The sequence below is a fragment of the Chelon labrosus genome (assembly GCF_963514085.1).
Source record: "Chelon labrosus genome assembly, chromosome: 1".
Taxonomy (NCBI): Eukaryota; Metazoa; Chordata; class Actinopteri; order Mugiliformes; family Mugilidae; genus Chelon; species Chelon labrosus.
In genome coordinates, this window is record NC_140337.1 from 17,914,898 (window position 1) to 17,934,930 (window position 20,033).

Here is a 20,033-nt window from a genome sequence, read left to right on the forward strand (position 1 = left end):
GTGTTTGGCATCTTATACTAGACTAAAAATAATGAATTAATTATTAATAATTGTATTTAAAAATAGCCAATAAGTGGAATCTGGGAATATTTATGTTGCTTTGTAAGGAACTGATATGGGTATTTTATTATGAGTGTACAACTAAGTGGAATAAACCTGAAATAAGAAGATATCAATGCAGAGAAGTCATAATAATTAGTTTTTATGGGCTGGGGTTGCGACCCTTGGATTCATATTGACGTGTAATTAGCCAGAGGCCCATTCACAGCGGACCAATCAGGTGGCGGAGGAGAGGCTGTGCCTGGACCGGCTGGCGCACTCACACCGGGGACACAGCTCCGGCCGCAGCTCAGCCCCGTGGCGGTGACAGCGCTGACAGCGACCGGTCCAGGTCCCGACTTTACCACACCTCGTCCGTTTTAAAGCAAGGTAGATTTTATTTTTATTTTTTATTTACACTGAATTTTTAAACTCACTTCTTATATAAAGTTTTGCCGGTTCTTTCATTTTCTTTCATTTTAATACAGGATGGCTCCGAAGTTCCTAAGCTAGCTAGGATGCAAAGATGTAGTTCCGGTGGCGATTTTCAAAATAAAATGTTGTTTGCTTAACACGCGTTGGAAATGCTACTCGGTAAGCGTTGGCAGTTTTTATTGTGAAGGCGAAATTTTTGTGCTTCCGTTGCTTTAATGGCATTTTATAATGGAGTTGATGAGCCGCTGTCCCGGGGCTGGCAAGAGGATTTAACTCGATGTTGAGCGTTATACCAGTGCCTATGCGGACTATTCACTCGGTCCGGTACGTTTTATTGGTGTCATTTTAACTAAAAGAGCAGTTTAAGCGCGATTTAGTTCATAAAAGTACAAAAAAATATGCAGGAGGAGTTAGAGCAAATAGTTTAGTACCGATGGAGGGTGTGGAGTGAAGTGTCACACGTTACGTCATGCATAGTCTCTCTGCCGTCTGCAGAAAGTGGCCATATCAACAAGTGGCCTAAAGACAGATCACTCCCAAACAGCCTGACAGCTTTATTTGTTTCTGTTGCAACTCTTTATTCATCAGAGTTGTAGAGAGAATGAAACCAGCATGCTAAATACCTTATATAGTCTTTACAGAGGCGCAGTGGTGTCTTTGCAGAATTATAAGTTGTGCTACTCTTCATCTGTTATGTGACCATCTCTGGGTGCGATGCAGATCTCTCAGAATCCGAGCTGCTCGTTGAGAGGGTGTGTCTCCACGTCTGCCAGAGTCTGGGTTTCGAGATATTTGTTAACATCTTGAGATGTTGTCTTGGTACTTTTCGTGGAGATCATAAGAGACGCGGGTTTGCACTTGGCAAAGTGTTTCGAAATTCCCCAGCCGAATGGTTTTGGCTACAGATAAGATGGAAACTGAAAGCATTTTTTTTATTCCCTGACTAGGGTGCTGCAGTAGTACCTTGTGAATTAAAACAAGTGAGCTTTCTTTTCCTTTTAGAGGAAAATATTTGTTAAATATATTTGTGTGGTCTTGCCCACACTATAGAGAGTTCCTATATCTAAAAAAAAATAACACTGTGACCTACATAAATGGTAACTAGCCCCCTTTAGCCAATATTTTATTCCAGTTGTAACCTTAAACAATGGTTTAGCCTGAGTGAAGTGCATTGTTTATCTCTGGAAATCTGATCAACAGTTAATAAAAACTTGCCTAACCAGTCTGCCATTCAATGTCTGCAGTGCACTCAATGTAAGTGCAGACATTGCACATTTGAATGGGTTTGCATTGTATACAGCTCGATCCCAGACCTGACCTCCTGGCATAAAATTACCCAAATGATTCCATCAGAACGTTTCTCTTTCCTCTTTTCTTTAGATGGCTGACGTGGAGCTGGTGAAGAAGATGCTGCGGGCCGTCCTCCAGGCCAACAAAGGTGGAGTGTCGCTGTCACGTCTGCAGACTGAGTATAAGGAGCTGACTGGGGAGCAGATACCACATAAGCAGATGGGACACAACCACATGGACTCACTGCTAGCAAGCATGCCCACCGTAGTCCGCATGGAGCGCAGCCGCTCTGGAGAGGTGCGTGCAACTGAGACAGAGTGGTCTATTTATTTTCATTCTCCTAATTTATTCATTTTTTCTTGAGTGTTACAGTAATGCTGAGCAAAGAGCATGTGTCTGTGCCTAGTGTAGTGTTTCAGAAAACAAACATCTTCTTCTGCTGTACCTCTATGTGTGCACTGTACATCTACGTTCAGATAGAGCCCCCTAAACAACAAGGCCTCCAAGACGTCATACCGTATCCGTAGTTTGAAAATAATGCACGCTTATCGCTTATGTCATTCCCCAGATGGTTTACTTTGCCTCAGGAGCTCATGAGACAGCTCATGTAGCCAAGGTGGTGGCTCGTCAGCGAAGCTCCAAGAAGACAGGCCGACCCCACCTGGTCAACACCCAGATGAGGGTCAAACCGGCCGCCCCACTCGTCCTCAATGGTAAGACATATACTTAGAGATAGACAGAGAGACGGACAGACAAAAGGTTCAAATTGTTTTTCTTTGCACTGTACATGCACTCGATATTGCATATTTTAACCTGATTTAAAATCATTCTACGTGGATGGTTTTTGAAATCCTGTCCATGTTGTTTTATATCTTACGGGTGCACTGCACATTTAAGATTTCCTGTAATCACTATCATAAATAGTCTGGCTGCTCAGTGGTTTATGGTCAACACAGTGTAGCATTTGAGTTACACTACAAGACGATGGGTGTGTCGCATGTGTTGGATCATTGTGTATATCCAGATACCGGAATAGAACAATACATTGTTGACATTGATTGTTGACTGTAAGTTCAGTTGTGAATGCGTGACTGTTTGGCTACAGCTTTCAAACTTACATAGACGGTGTAGCTAATAGAGCACAGTATAAAGTCCAGCTTTTATTTTTTACTTGATAACTATAAACACTTGACTTCCCACATGCCGCATGACTTCACTGCATGAATAAGGGTCATTGTTATCTTGTAAATATAGGAACAGATTAGATAATGTCCAAATACTGAAAACTTGTATTTGAGTGTGTTGCATAGCTCTTTGTATTTATTTATTAATTTTCTAATTACTTTCCATAATTTTATTTCCTGGTATAAAGTTCTAAATGCTCTGACAAAGGCAACTCATACCAACTAATGTAGCAGTCCTGCACTAAACCGTAGCTTCATGGAGGTTACGGCATTCAGCATTTATTCGAAAGTGATCATGCAGCTGAATTACCACCTTTCTGATGCTGTTTCAACATAAACTGAACATCCTAACAGTCATGAAGGGAGATTTAGTGCAGAACAGTTCACTAGTGCACCAAGTGAACTGGCCAGTGAGTGTATGTCAGCATGAAACAACCTAAAAGGGATTATTTGTATAATGTGCTATAAACTCTGCACAGATTTCTCAAATATACAAAAGATGCCAAGAGATGATGTCAGGGCTTTCCTCAGGATCTAATAAAACTGCTTTCAGAAATGACCAAAGTCCTGCTTTTGGAAAGTGAATCATGTCAGCTTGTATCCTCCTGTCTGCACATTATAATGACAGAGCATTTTTCTCTATCCGTCCCTTGTTTTAATCCCTTATTCACTTGCTGCTGCATTTGTTATGTCAGCCTGATTTAACACATTTCACACGACAAAATAACAGACTTACTAAAAACAAACACTCTTGAACGTTTCCAAATGTTTCCAGACTTTTCTGGTGCTACAGTGCAGCAGTGCTGCTGCTGCAAGAGAGAAACAGAACTGGTTTCCAGTGCCTCTATCAGTACTGTGACAATGCAACATTAGCAAATGCTTTGTGTGGTGCAGCCTGACAGGTCATGGATGAATGACTGGCCTCTTTTAACTGCCGCTATGTGGAGACCTGCAGGAACCAATAGCACTATTAAACAGACAGGTACAGAGTGCATCAGGTGTATAAATATGTCAGCTCACGCTTACTGTCAAGCCAAGTGAATATTTCTGAACCTTTGTTCGTCCTTTTATGACTTAATTTGCATATTTAATAGACCTGCCTTACATGCAAATATGCAACCACACACACAGACACACAGTCGTATACAGGAACTTGTGCCCGTATTTATTTTATTTAATTTTTTTTTACATTGCCTACATTTCTGCCGGACTGTGATGCTGCAGAATATTCTGAGAGTCAGAGGAGGAAGTGGGAGGTGATAGTGCAGGGAGGAGACGGAGAAAAGGGGAGAGGAGGAGTGGCTGTGAGAAGAAAGACAGAAGGATGGTGAAATGGCAAGGAGGTAGGGGGAGGGCAGATGACAGGAAAGGAGGGAGTCAGAGACAGAGAGAGAGAGAGAGAGAGAGAGAGAGGGACGGTGCTGAAATCTGAGGCTAACACAGCCTGTAGCAGCTGAGACTCAGCTTCAAGCCAGGAGGAGCTGATTCAGAATCAACCTCTCCATCCCTCTCTCTCGTTCTCTCCTTACTGCTTGGGTTATTGATATCCAGGCAGAGACAGACCAGAGACTGTGTGTCCATGCCGGTGAGGTGATGCAGCGTCGGCTCTTAAGTGTCGTCTATCTTGTCTATGTTTGCATGTGGATTTAAGCTTGTGCCTGTTGAGATCATGGAGTGTGTGTGTGTGTATGTGTGTGTGTGTGTGTGTACGCAGGATGTATTGATTGATTGATTAATTAATTGGTTGATTATTAATTCAGTGGCCACCAGCAGCTCAGGGGCGCTCCAGATCGAGTAAAAAAATAATCATTTATAAATCTAAATTGCCTATTGATGACTTTTTGGGACGTGGGCTGATTGAGCTGCTCATTGTGTCTTGTCACTGGAAAGATTTACGGAGATCTAGTGAGAACAGAGCGGGTGAGAAAGCAGGAGAAAGTTCCAGATCTCTTTGAGGAAAAAAAAACAAAAAACGTGTGGAGATAATAGAAGAGACAGTGGGATGAAGAAGTGAAGAAGGAAGCGTGGGAGTGGAAATGACTAAGGACTATCTGTGCACGGTGGGGTATATCGGTGATAGTAGCAGAAATGATCTCACAGCTTGAATGATCTCACAGCGACGCGACGAGGGGGCTGGGCTCTTACCAGCATCCCTGTGAGGTGTTTACATGTCTGTCTGTGGGAAGGTTTTATAGGCAGCGATGCAAACGTGGAAGATGCGGTCAGAAAAGTTCACAGGTGTGTGGTTGAGGTTAAAAACTGATGTTGTAAGATGGGTGTGGTCTGAGTACTCGCTGAGAAGTACTCAGAGGTCGGGCATCATCGTGCCACAATGTTTATCATGGATTACAGTTCCTGTGATTTGTAATTATATTAGAGTAATCCTGTACTTTTCTTCTTTACACAGAAGCTATAGTGTATACAAGATGCTGTATGCTCTAGTTGTAATCACAGGTTCCTTTCATTTTTTCATATATACAACGGTATATTGGAAAATGTTGTGGTTTTAAATAGCGCCTTAAATTTCTGTCTCTGTCGGCGCTCCCTTTCCTCTCCACCTGGTTAATAACTGGTCTTTATAAGTGGGGTTAGGAAACCTGTCTTTACCCTGCTTTGAGCATTTATGCTAATGCTAAGCTAACCAACTCCCTGCTCTAGCTCGCAGCAGTAACATGCTAATAGTGTCTATTTAAATCTCACCAAGCCAGCATCACCAATGTATTGCTCAGCCCAGTCAGGAATTTAAACTGGCATGTTTAGCATTGTGTTGTTTCCACGTGATGTCTCTCTGATTGGAGCCATCATTCTGTCTGCAGACGTTGAACTATCCATGACACTCTGCCCTCCAGACAAACACACTGTCCCGTCTCAGGCTCAGGTTCAGCTGAGTAAGGTTTTGTGTGTGCTGCATGTGTTCACAGTCCCTAGTTTTCTCTTATTCTTTTTGGGGTTTTTTTGCCTTTCTCTCTCTCCACAGCCAAACCTCAAACCTCTCTGAGGCAGCCGAACCACCGTGGGCGAGGCGGGGGTAGAGGAGGAGGAGGAGGAGGAGGAGGAGGCGGCCGTGGGGCTGGACATGGAGACTTCAGACATGCGAGGGACATAAGGGATGGCCAGCAAGAGGGCAAGACTGGGGGGCATCCGAACAAGATGTCCAATCAAAACGCACCCAACAGGAAGGGGAATGCACCTGCAGACAAGTGAGTGAGGGAGATTATTTGGAAGTAGATGGCACTAAAGGACTAATTTTGTGGTGTTTTTGCAGTTGCAAATCTATTTAAGCTCACATCCCAGTACCTCTACATATTTGTGGGATTTTATAGCACAACCAGGCTTCCACGCTGCTTTGGAAATCCAAGTGGAGGAATGTCCAGTTGACCACAGTGCTCGGGAAAAAAAACAGCTCTTACGCCAGAAAGTGTTCCTGTAGATTTGAGCGTGCAGTGCAACTTGCTTGCATAAATGTCCTTTCTATTTCATTTGTTTCTATATCTCTATCCTTTTCATGCCATGTTCTTTCCTTTCCTCCCACCTGTGTGGTCTGAGCTGAATCAAAATAGGCTGCTGGTGAATGGGAGCCTGGTTGAACTCTGGATGGTTTCTGAGTGCAGGCTGCCTCCCTGCTGCTGCTTATTCAGCACTCGGCTGATGATGTCCTCTCTGGACTATTCTAGTTCTCTCTCTGTCTGTGTCATTCTTTCTTCCTCTTTCTACCTAGCTGCATATACTTATTGCTCGTTAGTGTAATGAAAAATACAACTACTGTTATTTACTATCAGCTGAACATTTGATTTGTGGTTGTTAAAGAAGCTAACAGTGCCAGATATCATCTGTCGACATTGCTTAAACAATGAATTGAGATTAATGCAGCTCATTGACTGGCTCTCTCGCTTCCAACCATCCATCCATCCACTGCTCCGTTCATCCATCCACTGTGAAAACAACTGACATCAGTTCTCTGTCTGTGTCGCTATGGGTGTCCAGTTTGCCGCTGGTCCCCCGCAGCACAATGGGGCAACAGGGTGGGAAGCCTGGTGAATTGGCAGGGGGACGCGAGTCCAGAGCAGGAGGGGGGGGGGGGACGAGAGCCCTTTTTAATCTCTGTTCTATTCTCTGGTAGATTAACGTTTCTAAACCGACGCAGAGTGAATCAGCATATCTCTCTGTATCCCTCTAGATCTTCCACTGGACAGACAAGAGTCATCATCAATTGTGTGTGTTTGTGTGGGTGCACCATGGGGTGGTTGGCAGTGCAAGTGGCAAACTCAGAAAACAAAATGAGACGGCCTGAAATGATGTTACAGTTTAATATAATCTATATGAAGGCTTGTCCATGCCTTCACTGGAATCTTATTTTTATCTCTACTTGTCTATATATAAATTAAATGTAAGCATGAGTTTTTATGGCTCTTTTTGGATGACTGTTGAAGCCGTAAACCATCAAAGTAGTTTACACCGGAGTCACAGGGTCAAGAAATGTATAATTATGACAGCAAACTCAAAACAAGTGCAGTCTTTATTCCAAAAGGCTTCATTGAATGAGTGTGACAACCCTGACTCAGGAAGGACAAAACAAAACTGGATAAATCAAGTTAGACAATTAATTGAGCAGAATAATTTGGCTTTTTAAAGCCTTGTTATGCCACTGATTGGGTTGGAACATTTAATTGTTGGGAAAACTTCCCAAAACAATCAACCACAGACACAGCTTTTGGATCTAAGACCATCCCCTTTGACAATGATGATGAACAGGGATCCAATTGTTCTGCAACAACCTTCTATTTAAAAGGTGCAGTTACCCGCATTTTGATCCCGGAGAGGACGTGTGCCTGCACATTCCCTCCGTGATGTGGACAATTACAATATTGTGTTTGAGTAAAAAACTGCAAGTTTGCAGCAACAACAAACCGCCGCTGAGCTTTTAGATAGACAGCCCTGAAGTAGCATCAGAAGGCGCATATGACAAAAAGGAAAACCTATTCCAAAGTACATGCACAAACCCATGTACGAACTGCAGCCCTGGACAAAGACACAAAAACCTAAACTGCTGAGTTGCAGACACTCAACACAACAGCTAAAGCCGGCTCCTGTCTCCCCTGACGACACAAAGAACAGTGAACAATGCCAATCTTGCAGACAACAGCTTCATCAAACCTGAACCCGTGTCTCTCACACCCTTCCAGAATGCCTTATATTTTACACCTAACCGTCTTCTGCGAGGTGTCCCGGTGACGAGGCAAAAAGTGCTGCACAATACCACCAGTCAAACTGGACCAACCTGGTACAACATACCCCCAGCTAGTGGGACTAGTGTCCCATCCAGGATTACACGACAAACAATAAAGGCTAATTGATAAAGTAGTGAACCAAGGTTACCTCCAAACTAAAAGGAAATCACTTGCTCCACTGTAATAAATAGATAAATAAAAAGAACAGACAGGGGATACAGGCTGCTTAGCACTGCATCACATTACGGAAGTATTAAGTTCCTTAATTTCGTTGTACCTGTACAATGACAATAAAGACATTCTTTTCTATTCTAAACCTATAGACGAAATTAAACAGCTAGACAAGTTCCCTCATGTTAAATCCCCAATTCATGGGGACTTTACATTTATTGACAATCAGTTCAACAAAATAATAACATTGTCATGGACATATAGATATTTAAGTGTTTCTTATTGTTTTAATGGCTTCTTCTTCTTCCCTCTCTCTGAACCATACAGGGAGTTATTTTAATCCTAAACACCAAAAGACCTTGTTTGTGGCAACTTTAATTATGCAAATTGCTTCACATTGCATAGTACTTTTGTGGTCTCTGCTTTATGCAGCAGTATTAATTAAGCTTCCAGAAGAGAAATTAGATGGAAATTAATGTGCTTTGCTGCGTGTGATGCACATGAAGGACCTTGCACTTGCAAAGCTTTAAAACATAAGCTCAGACTTGATTTAGTTTTCAGCTTTTAACGACAGTGTCAGGAGGACACAAGAGTTAAAGTGTCTAAACAAACAAGAAAAAATAGCAAGCTCCCACTCCCACTCCCATGTCCTCAACGTTTAGTTTAGTCATTTGCTTTTAGAGCCCACAGACGCTAATTCTCCTCCTTGTTCTGCTCTCCTGTGTCCAGACCAGACAAGAGAATGACCCTCCCATCCCGGTTCCAGAAGGAGGTGCATGCTCACCTTTCCAGAAACTCCCAACAGGCTGGTCGTAAGTAGGACAGGCTGTTTTTTGTTTTTTTTTCACTATGCTAAAAATACAGTTACTTTATTTTTTTTGTCCTCTAAACCAGAAGACACATTAGAAAGAACTGACTACCACCAGCCTCTCTAAAGACATTTACAGTTAAATCTAAAGAGGGCAGTTTCCCAACGTCACGCTGTGCCATCTTTTACTTAAGTATCAAATCCTGGCTGTCTCTTAACTTCCTGACCTTCATGGTTTTGTTTGAAGGTTTGAAGTTATATCAGCTTCCAGCTGTCTGTGCTGTCTGCATCAGCCTCTCTCCTCTTTCACCCCATGTCCTGCAAGCCATTATTTATACGTAAACTAATAATGTTGGGTGTCGTGCTGCCTGGTTTTGAAGAAGGCCTTTGGTCTTCGTAGCCTGGGGGAAAGCAGTGGCCTGTAATAAAATGCATAGCTTTGATGCACATGTGTTTATGGCCTAAGTTGTATTAGTTTATTTCTGACCCCTACGGACAGCAACTGGTTAAAGAGCTTATGCTTCCTCGTGTTAAGAGCCATCCCTGAGGGAAGGGGAAAATGATATTAATGTGAGATCCTTGTTTACCAATGTTCAAGGCCATAATGTGAGGTACTACTTTCCATTCTTGGGATTCACAGTTTAATTAACTAATTTAAAAAAAGGCTTTGACAGTAGACAGTTTTAATATCCTAAATAAATGTCAATAAATTCCAAATAGCATGCTTTCATTGAACTTGTCACCGTCTGACCACACAGTTTAATTAAATGAATGTGGATGGACTGAGACATATTCTGGTTCATCAAATACGTAAAAGGAACAATAAATATACATAACATTATTTATATTTGTGACAAAATATTCCAACCTCTCCTGATTTATTCCATCTTCGAGTGTATTTCGGTAACTAAATTATGTCAGATCTTCAAGTTTAATTGGACACTGGACAAAAAAACGCAACCCACAAAATTCAAGGTTTTTATGATAACTGCATGTACTGAAGCACAAAGGTCATCTGAAACCAACTGGATCTTGGTGAAACAGTACTGGACTAGAATCCAAAAAACTACCTACTGCATTGATTAATGATAACAACTTGGCTAGACACACCAAAGCCTAATTTCTACTAGACTCATTCAGCAAAAGCATCACTTAAAAAGATCAGGAAATCTCAAAAGATCCAAGGAAAGCATCTGACAAACTGCAGGCGTATATCTCCCTGCGGTTAAAGCTGAAAAAGTGTAAACTATGATTGAGTTCAAGATAAAAAACACTGCTAATCCAGAAGGACCTGTGTTGTCTGACTTCTGCCACAACTCATCTCAATGACCCTCAAACCATTTGGATCTGTTGGCCCTTACATCTGGAGTAAACCAAACACAGAATAATTCCATATAAAAAAAATGTACTGACAAGCATGGAGGTGGCAGTATAATGTTGCGCGTGTGAGTTTGTTTAAACTCATCTGGGTTGTGCAGCAAGACAATGATCCCAAGTATTAAAAGTAAGGTTTTGGAGTGGCCTAGTTAAAGTCTAGACCTGAACTCCTTTGAGATGCTGTGGCTAAACCTGAAAGGAGTAGAGCAGTTTCAGTGTCGCAGCACTAAAGCAGTTCTGCAAAGAGGAGTGTGCCAGAGACTGTGAAGCAGCATCTTGCACACAAAAATAGAAGAAATCAGGAGGGGGTGGATGCGTTTTCAGCTTTGTACCTTATTATCATTCTCCTATCCCTGTCTCTATTGATTCAAATCACCCACCTGTTTATTTTGTGAAAGCTATGGCATTCAGTCCAACAGTTTTAGGGGAACTTAACACTGTAGAAGCAGTAAAGGCCTGCATGTGTATGTCATTTATTTTCTTCTTTGTTTTTTCTTCAATCTTCCAGCAACCTTGAATCTGAATGAGAGCTTTGGTTCGGGGAAAGGAAAGCCGTACAACCCTCAGCAGGTCCAGGGTCGCATCAGGGAGATCTTGGGGAAATACAGCAATGGGTTCTGGGTGTCGAAGCTGCCTCAGATCTACAGAGAGCTGTACAAGCAGGACCTGCCCACTGAGGCCGTCAAAGACCTGGAGACCTGGACGCACATATGCACTGTATGCACGTTTTATGATGCTATATACATGTAGCTTCATATTATAGGGACAGACATTAGACCAATTTTGAAAATGTTTTGTATATTTCTTTTCTTCTAGGTAGAGAAAACGTGCAGCAGCAACCCATCAGAGCTGCTCCTCTACCCCGCCAAGGAACAGTCCACCACATCGTCCCCTTCACCCACCCATAACCCAAACTCTACTGCTGCCTCTGTCCCGATTTCAAACAGCTCCCCAGACAAACCCTTGCAATCCCCCGCCCAGCAGAGGCCCCCCAGCACACCTCTGACTCGCTCTGGTTCTCAGTCTCCTCAGTCTCCAGCCTCGTCCTCGTCCTCACCCAGCCCTCCCTCCTCTCCTGCAACCCTCAGCCCCGACCTGAAGCAGAAACTGGAGGAGCTGCTAGTGAAGTACTCTCATGGACTCTGGGCCCACGCGTTGCCCAAGCTCTTCCAGGACACCTACAAAGTCAGTAACACCTTGATGCGCTCTCACCTTGATGCATGTCCGGTGCACTTTATAATAATATTTTATTTTTGTTTATTTGCAAGAGCAAACTGCCCGGACACGTCCTGGAGAACCTCGACCTCCTCTCTGACATCTGCACCATTGACTACCCGATGCCTGACAACCCCAAGAGGGCCATCCTGTACAGGCGAAGCAGTGCAGGAGGAGGTGGTGGTGGTGGTGAGGACGAAAACTGCAACAGGAAGAACTCCTCGCCCAGTGAGGAGGAGCTGAGGGTGAGGAAGGAACTAGGGAGGAGGCTCAGTAACCAGGCGGTGCCTTCTCTGCAGATCCCCAAAGAGGAGTACCCCTCTGTGCTGGTGGTGGAGGCCAACAACACCAATGGAGTTATACTGAGGTAGGAGGGAATTGTGCATGAATGCCTTTGCTGTTAAAACTTGACAGATTGTGAATCTCTCACTGTCTGCCTTTCAGGTACATTGGTGAGGGTTACTCTCAGGCCCAGGAGTCCATGGAGGATGAAATGAGGGAGTTTTACGGCTTGGACCAAAGCAGCCCAGCTCCTCTGTCGTCTCCATCCTCGGGCCAACTAGTTGCAGTCAGGGCTGAGGAGGAGGAGGAGATTCTGAGGGCACAAGTCTGTGAGGTCATGACTGACAAGGTTAAGGTGAGAAATAAAAAAAAAAAAAACAGAAATGAAAAAGGCCGAGTGATAAGAGGAAACAGTTATTCCTGTAATCTGTGATTTTATAGGTACACTATGTGGATCATGGTTTCTCAGAAGTGATCAGCAAAGCCAAAGTGTTTGAGCTGCATGAGAAGTTTTTCAAACTTCCTTTCCAGGCGACAAAGTGCAAACTTGCAGGTGAGTCTGAACTGAATCCAAAAAAAAACATTTAACTCGATCACTGGGTATCACATTTGCTTGTATGTTTCAATGTGTGTGTGTCCAGGCCTGGAGCCGTTCTGTCAGGAGGCTGCCGTGCTGAAGAAGTTTGAGACGATGGCGAGCGGAAGGATCCTACTGGCCGAGATCCTAGAGAGAGCGCAGACCCCTCTTGTCGTCCTGTACGACACGTCACAGGATGACGACGTGAACATCAATGCGGCCTGCATGAAAGCCCTGCAGGACAAGACGCTAGCGAGTCCGTTACAGGTACAGCAGAGGTTGTGTGCGTACGTGTGTGTGTGTGTGTGTGTGTGTAGAAGTATGAAACCCACTAAACTCTTATCTGTGGCTCTCCTCAGGTCAACAGTGCCTATATGAATGTGACTGTCAGCAGTGTTTGCTCAGACGGGACGATCTACTGCCAGCTTCCCTCCAGAGGTCTCGCCAAGCTGAATGAGATACTGGAGAATATAGAGACATACTTCCACTCACAGGTGAACACTGTCCCTAATGTGATGTGCATTTTTATACCTTTTATATCCGTGTATTTAATGATCTGTAAAATATTATCAGATAACATGCAGCATTATGGAATGAAAGTACATAAGTAAAGATATAAAACAGGAGATTTCAGACTTTCAGACAACAACCTTACATGGAAATAGCTGGTTGTGCTTTTGTTACAGATTATCTTACCTATAATGTTTCTTACTTGTCTGTTATTGCACCTTTATGGTGTGCTCTGACTGCCGGTGAAAAAAGCAACTGGTAAATGGCCTTGTTTTTATATATAGCACATTTCTACCTATTGGTACTCAAAACGCTTTACAGTCACAGACGCGTCTACACACCAGCACACACACCAGGCATCATGCACCGGGAGCAACTGGGGGTTCAGTGTCTTCAGTGGCTCAAGGACATGAACCGCTAACCCTCTGGTTCGTGGACAACCCGCTCTACCTACTGAGCCACAGCTGCATCTGTGGCTACTGGCTACACATCATTTTGAGTCAAAACCCAACTATATATGAAATTACAACCTGACTCAGAACACATTCGCTTCTCCTTCACTCCAGTGATACTGTGAAGCATCAACAAGTCATATGTGTTTGTGTCACCTGCTAATTTTTATACACACTACACTGCACTTACACCGTCAACAAATGCATGAGTAGCACTTCAGCAATGTAGCCGCCACGCTTGGTCTTTTTATAACCCGGCTGCTTGGAGTGTGAAGCACACGTTAGAGTTTATGGTTATATCACCCAAAAGCTTGCAGTTGAAGTGTAATTGCTGATATTCCAGTCTTCACGCAGCTACTGCTTAAGGCTGTATATGTTGACTAACTAGATCCAAACAAATCGCATCCCCCTAACTAGAAAAGAGAAAATAATATATGCTGTACCCTCACTGCTATGTGTGGACATTAATTTGGGTCATCGGATTAACATTTGCCGGATGTGTTCATCCGCAAATAACAGACGGAGACACACACACACACACACGTTAGTATTAGGCCTTTTTTTTTTGAATGTGTGGCTGCTGTGTTGCTCCTCTGCGTTGTGGACAGATTGAGATTAGGTTGATAATCCGGAGTTAAGACATTGACAAGCCACTTAATCTGTTAGCAGCGCAGTGTAGCTGATGCTTTTCTAGGTGTGCCTTGGCTGTCCTTTAGAGAGTAGTCGCAGCTTGTCGACACTTTGCGTCAGTGTTAAGGTAAACATTGTGTGGAGTCTGCCAATGCGTTTCACTAAGGAAAGAGGAAAGAATTGTTCATTAATGCTTTTGTTTTCGGGGGTAACTACCTCTGATTCTGTGGCATGAATCTGACGTTTGTGGACATAAGATGGCAAGATAAAATAAATCATTCATTCCCCTACCATACGTTATCTGTATTCCCTTAAACATTAACAACCACAGATCTGAAGCCCTAATCACTGATGTCATTGCAGTGTACACCTGCAGCAGACAGGGTGGACTGGTTGAAGTGACCTTTTACAGTGTCATTCTATTGCAGTCATAAAGCAACGGCTACACTTGAACAGTAGTCCGAATCATCCAACGGAAGGGAAATTTAACGATAAGTCCTTCTTTTAATCACACGTACTAATGAGAAATACTTTGTCCCAGGTAACATCAGAGTACCTGGTATCCAGACCCTTTTGTGGGAAAAGATGTCTAGCCCGCTACAAGGGGAAATGGTCCCGCGTCGAGGTAAGATGAAACTGTTCCCTGCAGTAAAGACTGTAGATAATTAAACAGGACAAATAAGTTATCAAATGATTAAACGTTGGCTCATGACAAAAGGAATAAAGCCACAAATGCACAATAAAAAAAGGTGTAGCTATATTTGTTTTATCTTACATTAAAAGAAGAACATGACATCTACAGATTACAGTGATCTTGTTGCACAGTTACAAAAGAAACATGTTTTAAAATTTATCTACAGTATTTTGTTCACAATTTTTTTAGACTTTTAAAAATATGAGGTCCTATATGAGGTGTTTATTTGTCTCCTTTTAGATCACAAATCTGCACGGCAGCAGAGTGTTGGACATCCTTTTCATTGATGTAGGGGTTCAGGCTTCTGTTGAGGTGTTCGAGCTGAGGGAGATCCCACCGCCGTTCCTCCGTGACCTTATGGCTATCCCGCCGCAGGTCAGTGTTTACTTTAATGGACAGTCAAAACAAACGAGATTCAAGGTCATATTTTATGTACTGTTCACCGTGCTTGTGTTTAGGCTGTGAAGTGCTGTCTGGCAGACCTGGCTGTCAGCGTTGGATCCTGGAGTCCAGATGCTGTTCAGTGGCTGCGAGAGAAAGTGCTCAACATCACCGACTGTAGCATGAAGGTAAATGTTTTACAGCTTCAGGTCATTTGACCTCTACATGGAGATCATGATTTGTTTTAGAAACCCTTAAACTCTAGCTCCATGGGTCCTGGGACATAAAGGGCTCCACTGTCCCTTGAGGAAGTTTGAAACCACTCATAACAATGCAAATACTGTTATTAATTAAAATCAGCCAATTTAAAAGGAACATTTGTGATTTTTATGTGGATATCTAAACTGTTTTGCTGACATACCGATAGATAGATCAATATGATGACGTTACATCCGCAAAGAGGACACTCACTGAGCGTCTGCCCGTCTGGTCCTGCTGGTTTTAGTTTAGGTCGTTTCCAATTTATCTTTGGGATCTAGAGAAAGGTCTATAGCATAAATCTGTCCATGTGAGGAGGAGTAAAAACTTCTTGCACTGTAAAGCAAGCACACATACACATGCATTTCCTCTGGGCTAACATCCAACAAATACAGCTCACTCTAAAATTAACAGCTGCACAAAGATTCAGTTCGTCTTGGCATCGGAAAACATTCTGAGAAAATGACACCACCATTCGCTCGGTCTCTGGAAAGCCGTCATCTTAGAAGTCTAATGCAGCTGCAGCCTCTGACTGTCTCCACTGGATTGCTTCCTGCTCTCTCCTTTGCAGCAAATGAAACTCTGGCTGTAGCGACGTCTTTTTACACTCTAAATTGCCTATAACTACCACTGTTAGTACTTTTCTCTCTGGCCTCCACCACCATAACCTCTCCCTCCAACCCATTCCCTCCTAGGTTGCCAAGGTGGATGAAACCAAGCACTGCGTCTATGTCTACTTGTTCACTGACAAGAACTTCCATGACCCGGCCCGCAGCCTCAATCATCAGATGGCCCAGTCTGACTTGTTCAAACAGCAACCAGATGTCTTCCTGACGAGCCACAGGTGTTAACTCTCTGCTGTTTAGCTAATGTTTGGGACAGTCATGTCTTCATTTAGAACTATATTTTATCTTTATTGTGAAAAATAAATAAAATCCGGATTTTACAATTTCACAGCCCGGCCAAGATTTCCACACCCACTTTGTCCTCTAAGACCTCCAGCACCAGCAACTCCACCAATGGAAGTCCGACGTCAACTTCTGTCCCAGCCAAGCCTCATCTCCGGAGGGTTCTGTCTGGGCCGAGAGGGGGTGGTGGTGGTGGTGGTGGAGGAGGAGGAGGCGGAGGAGGAGGAAACACAACCACGACCACCAACCCACCAGAGACACCGTTATCCCCTTCATCCTCTTTCCAGCTGCCATCACTGCTGGATCTCCCCCAAACAGGTAATGAGGAAAACTATATCTCCTGTGCACAGAGACAGTAAATCACATATTAACTTATATTTATCTTCTTGTACTCGGTGTTCTTATTGTTCAGATAAAGTTTTGTCCTATTTAAAAGTTTTAATGTTTGACTCTTAGGTAACTACATAGATGTCTACGTATCAGTGGCTTGCCATCCAGGCCACTTTGTGCTGCAGCCATGGAGAGATATGTATAAACTGGTGGTGCTGATGGGAGAGATGATCCTCTACTACAATAAAACTGAGGAGAAACCGCTCAACATAGAGAAGAACCAGATATATGCTGCTAAAGTGGAGAACAAGTGAGTTGGCTGTTAAGATTAGTGTTGTTAAGATGTTGAAATGCCTGAATACTGCTTCAGGCTACAGTGGCAAATATCTTCTCTTCTTCCATGTACACCTCAGCTGGTATCGTGTGTTGGTGAAGGGAGTTCTTACCAACGGGCTGGTGTCTGTGTACGAGCTGGACTACGGTAAACACGAGCTGGTCAGCTGCACCCAGCTCAGACCTCTGATCAAGGAGTTCAGACAGCTGCCGTTCCAGGGAATCACTGCTCAGCTGGCTGGTGAGTCCAACTCAGCTGTGTCTAACATCATGTCCAGATCAATTACCTGCTATAATCTGTGCTGATGCTCATGTGCAGTGTGTGTGTGTGTAATGACATTTATCTTGAATCTAATCAAACACATTTGATTATGGAGGAGAGCAGACAATTAGTACAGCATGTACTCTTGTCTAATATGAAGCATGTCCTCACTCTTCTCTCCTTTGCCTGCTAGATGTTTACTTTACATGAACTTAAGGGGGAACTACAGTTTTTTACAACCTGGACCTTATTTCTGGCATAAAATACAATCGTTTTCTCACCCATATAACTTTGGTGTCATTTTTAGTTCTTCGGAAGATATTTAGCTCCAGTGGAGCGCTGCCTATATCCATATAGTGGGAGTGAATGGGGCACTGAAACGCAGCCTCTAAATAACGCATTATCTGCCGCAAAACTCGTTCATTTCACCAATATTTTGTTATGATACGCTAGTGCTATTCCCTGTTGAGTCTGGAGTTACCTGTTATCATCATCCGGGGTCTGTAGATTGACCTACTTACCTCTGACCTGGATGATGTTGGTGAAATGAATGAGTTTCGCGGCAGATAATGCGTAATTTAGAGGCTGCGATTCGGTGCCCCAGTCACTCCCACTATATGGGTATATGCGGAGCAAATTATCTTCCGAAGGACTAAAAAGGACACCAGAGTTATAAGGGTGAGTAAATGATCGTATTTTATGCCAGAAATAAGGTCCAGGTTGTAAAAAACAGTAGTACCCCTTTATCATCATAACCGTCTGGTTCTTCTCCGTACACAGGAGTGAAGCCGAGACAGTGGTCGGAGGAGGCTTCCATCGTTTTCAGGAACCACGTGGAGAAGAAACCTCTGGTGGCCCAGCTGGAGGCCATACAGGAAGCCGCTAACCCGTGGGAGAGGAAGTTGACGGTCTTCCTGGTTGACACCTCACAGGAAGAGAAGGACATCTGGGTGCATGACATCATGGCTGAGTTTGCGGACGAGCCGACCAACGAGATGTAGACGGTAGACTGAGAAGCTGTACTAGCCGAGCAGTTTTGGATAGACAACATAGAAGAAGCTTACACTTTCATCTTCCTCTATCTACCGTTTACTGAAAGCAGATGAAGAAAGGAATGAAAAATGAAAGAGAAGAAGAAGAAGAAGGGTTATTGAGAGGTTTGGTAGCATGAAGGGACTGACATAAAGACGAGAAGTGAAAGTCTTATAGCCACTGTTGTGTTTACATTGAAGGACAATGTGACGTGATTTGAGTTACTGCAGTGTGACCATTGGACAATTTTGCCCATTCATGAAGTGGTGGTTTAGTCCACAGTACAAAACACTGTCCACAAAAGTCTGGTAACGCTGTGAAAATGATGCCAAGTGCATTTTCCTTGTATTTGACACAGGCTTTAATCTAAAGCGGCATCCCTAAAGTAGTACCACATGTGCATTTAGTTTTAGTGTGTGCCAGCCTGGAATACCCTGAGTACCCTCAACCCTGCCAATGTGAGCACCACGCGAATAAAATAAAACACATACTGCGAACACTCATACGCATTTGTTTACAAGAGCTGCTGTTTCGGATGCTGTTCCTCATTGTCGCAACGTTTACAAAAGGTAAAAACCGATTAAAGGAGGAGAAATGTACGAGTCACGGGAAGTGGACGTGGACGCACCAGGAGGTAGTTGAGACAAGACAAGACAACCATATTGTTAGGTGCACCTTTTGAACAAAGACGTACGCGTTCCTAGGGTTTGGGTGAAGACGTTTTATGACTATGGTGTTAGTCATATATGTCTTTTCTTTGTTTATCCCAACATCAGCTGTTTATAGCGGTACATCCTGGCTCTGCATGTATAGTTAATGGTTTTCCTTTGAATCAAAGGGAAAGGCCTCAAAGCTGCATCATGACCAGTTGTGAACAAAACAAATGTGATATTTGCAAATGTGTTCTTCGAAGGACAAAAACTGAAAATGCACGAGTTCAAACTCAGATCCTGTGATGTTGACGTCTCTTCCATCTCTTCTCCAGATACTGAAACACTGCTGTGACTAGATGTGACTATTGAATACTTCCGCCCCATCTTGCCCATTTCTTGCCTGACAGATCTCCCTCAGCTGTGTGAACACATACTTTGACGTTATTAGAATAACACGCAGATTACAGTTACCAGTAGTGTTACGCTTGGTGATTTTCAAATAGGAGATAAGTTCTGCTTGTGGCTGGCGTCGGCGCCGCCACCATTAAATGTTGGTACTGATGTGGGAGCTTCTTTTTTGCAATGCTTTTCCACCTCTAAAGACAAATAGGCCTGACAAAGCTCAAAGCTGCATTGTTGTTGTTAACAGCTGACAGATGACATTATTTTATTTATATTTAACTTATATTCTCTAGATAATGTTAGACACGGTAACATTGACCTGGGAATAATAAATGATATGTTTTTTGGAATAAAGTCTGTTTGAAAGGAAATCAGTCCGTTGAATTGATTTCTTTATTAAAATAGTAAAACATTTCAGTCTTATTTACAGGACATATCACAGCAAACGTTTGATTTATCTACCAAAATAACACTGATACTTTTTGTGCTATATAAAAGTCATACAGTTCATCATTCATATCCTCCGTTAGGCACACATTATGTAGTAGAAGTCTGCCTCTACATAACAAACACACAGCTGTA

General features: G+C 43.1%; 1 protein-coding gene across 1 annotated transcript; it reads left to right on the top strand.

Annotated features, from left to right (window-relative positions):
- Positions 1-300: 300 nt before the first annotated feature.
- tdrd7b (tudor domain containing 7 b) lies at positions 301-19,754 on the top strand. The gene is made up of 20 exons (XM_084547888.1): positions 301-429; positions 1,855-2,061; positions 2,333-2,477; positions 5,926-6,148; positions 9,077-9,159; positions 11,041-11,249; positions 11,349-11,717; positions 11,801-12,114; positions 12,192-12,384; positions 12,471-12,582; positions 12,671-12,873; positions 12,966-13,100; positions 14,740-14,823; positions 15,133-15,267; positions 15,351-15,461; positions 16,227-16,375; positions 16,489-16,757; positions 16,896-17,079; positions 17,183-17,343; positions 18,145-19,754. The coding sequence occupies exons 2-20, from the start codon at positions 1,855-1,857 to the stop codon at positions 18,363-18,365; spliced, it is 3,507 nt and encodes a 1,168-aa protein (XP_084404014.1). The 5' UTR covers positions 301-429; the 3' UTR covers positions 18,366-19,754.
- Positions 19,755-20,033: the final 279 nt, after the last annotated feature.

Bases quoted from the DNA above. Each gene is read 5' to 3' on its own strand.
- tdrd7b (XM_084547888.1), top strand. From the start codon at position 1,855: ATGGCTGACGTGGAGCTGGTGAAGAAGATGCTGCGGGCCGTCCTCCAG. The intron at 9,160-11,040 runs GTAAGTAGGACA...TCAATCTTCCAG, and splicing joins AAACTCCCAACAGGCTGGTC to CAACCTTGAATCTGAATGAG. The intron at 16,758-16,895 runs GTAATGAGGAAA...TTTGACTCTTAG, and splicing joins GCTGGATCTCCCCCAAACAG to GTAACTACATAGATGTCTAC.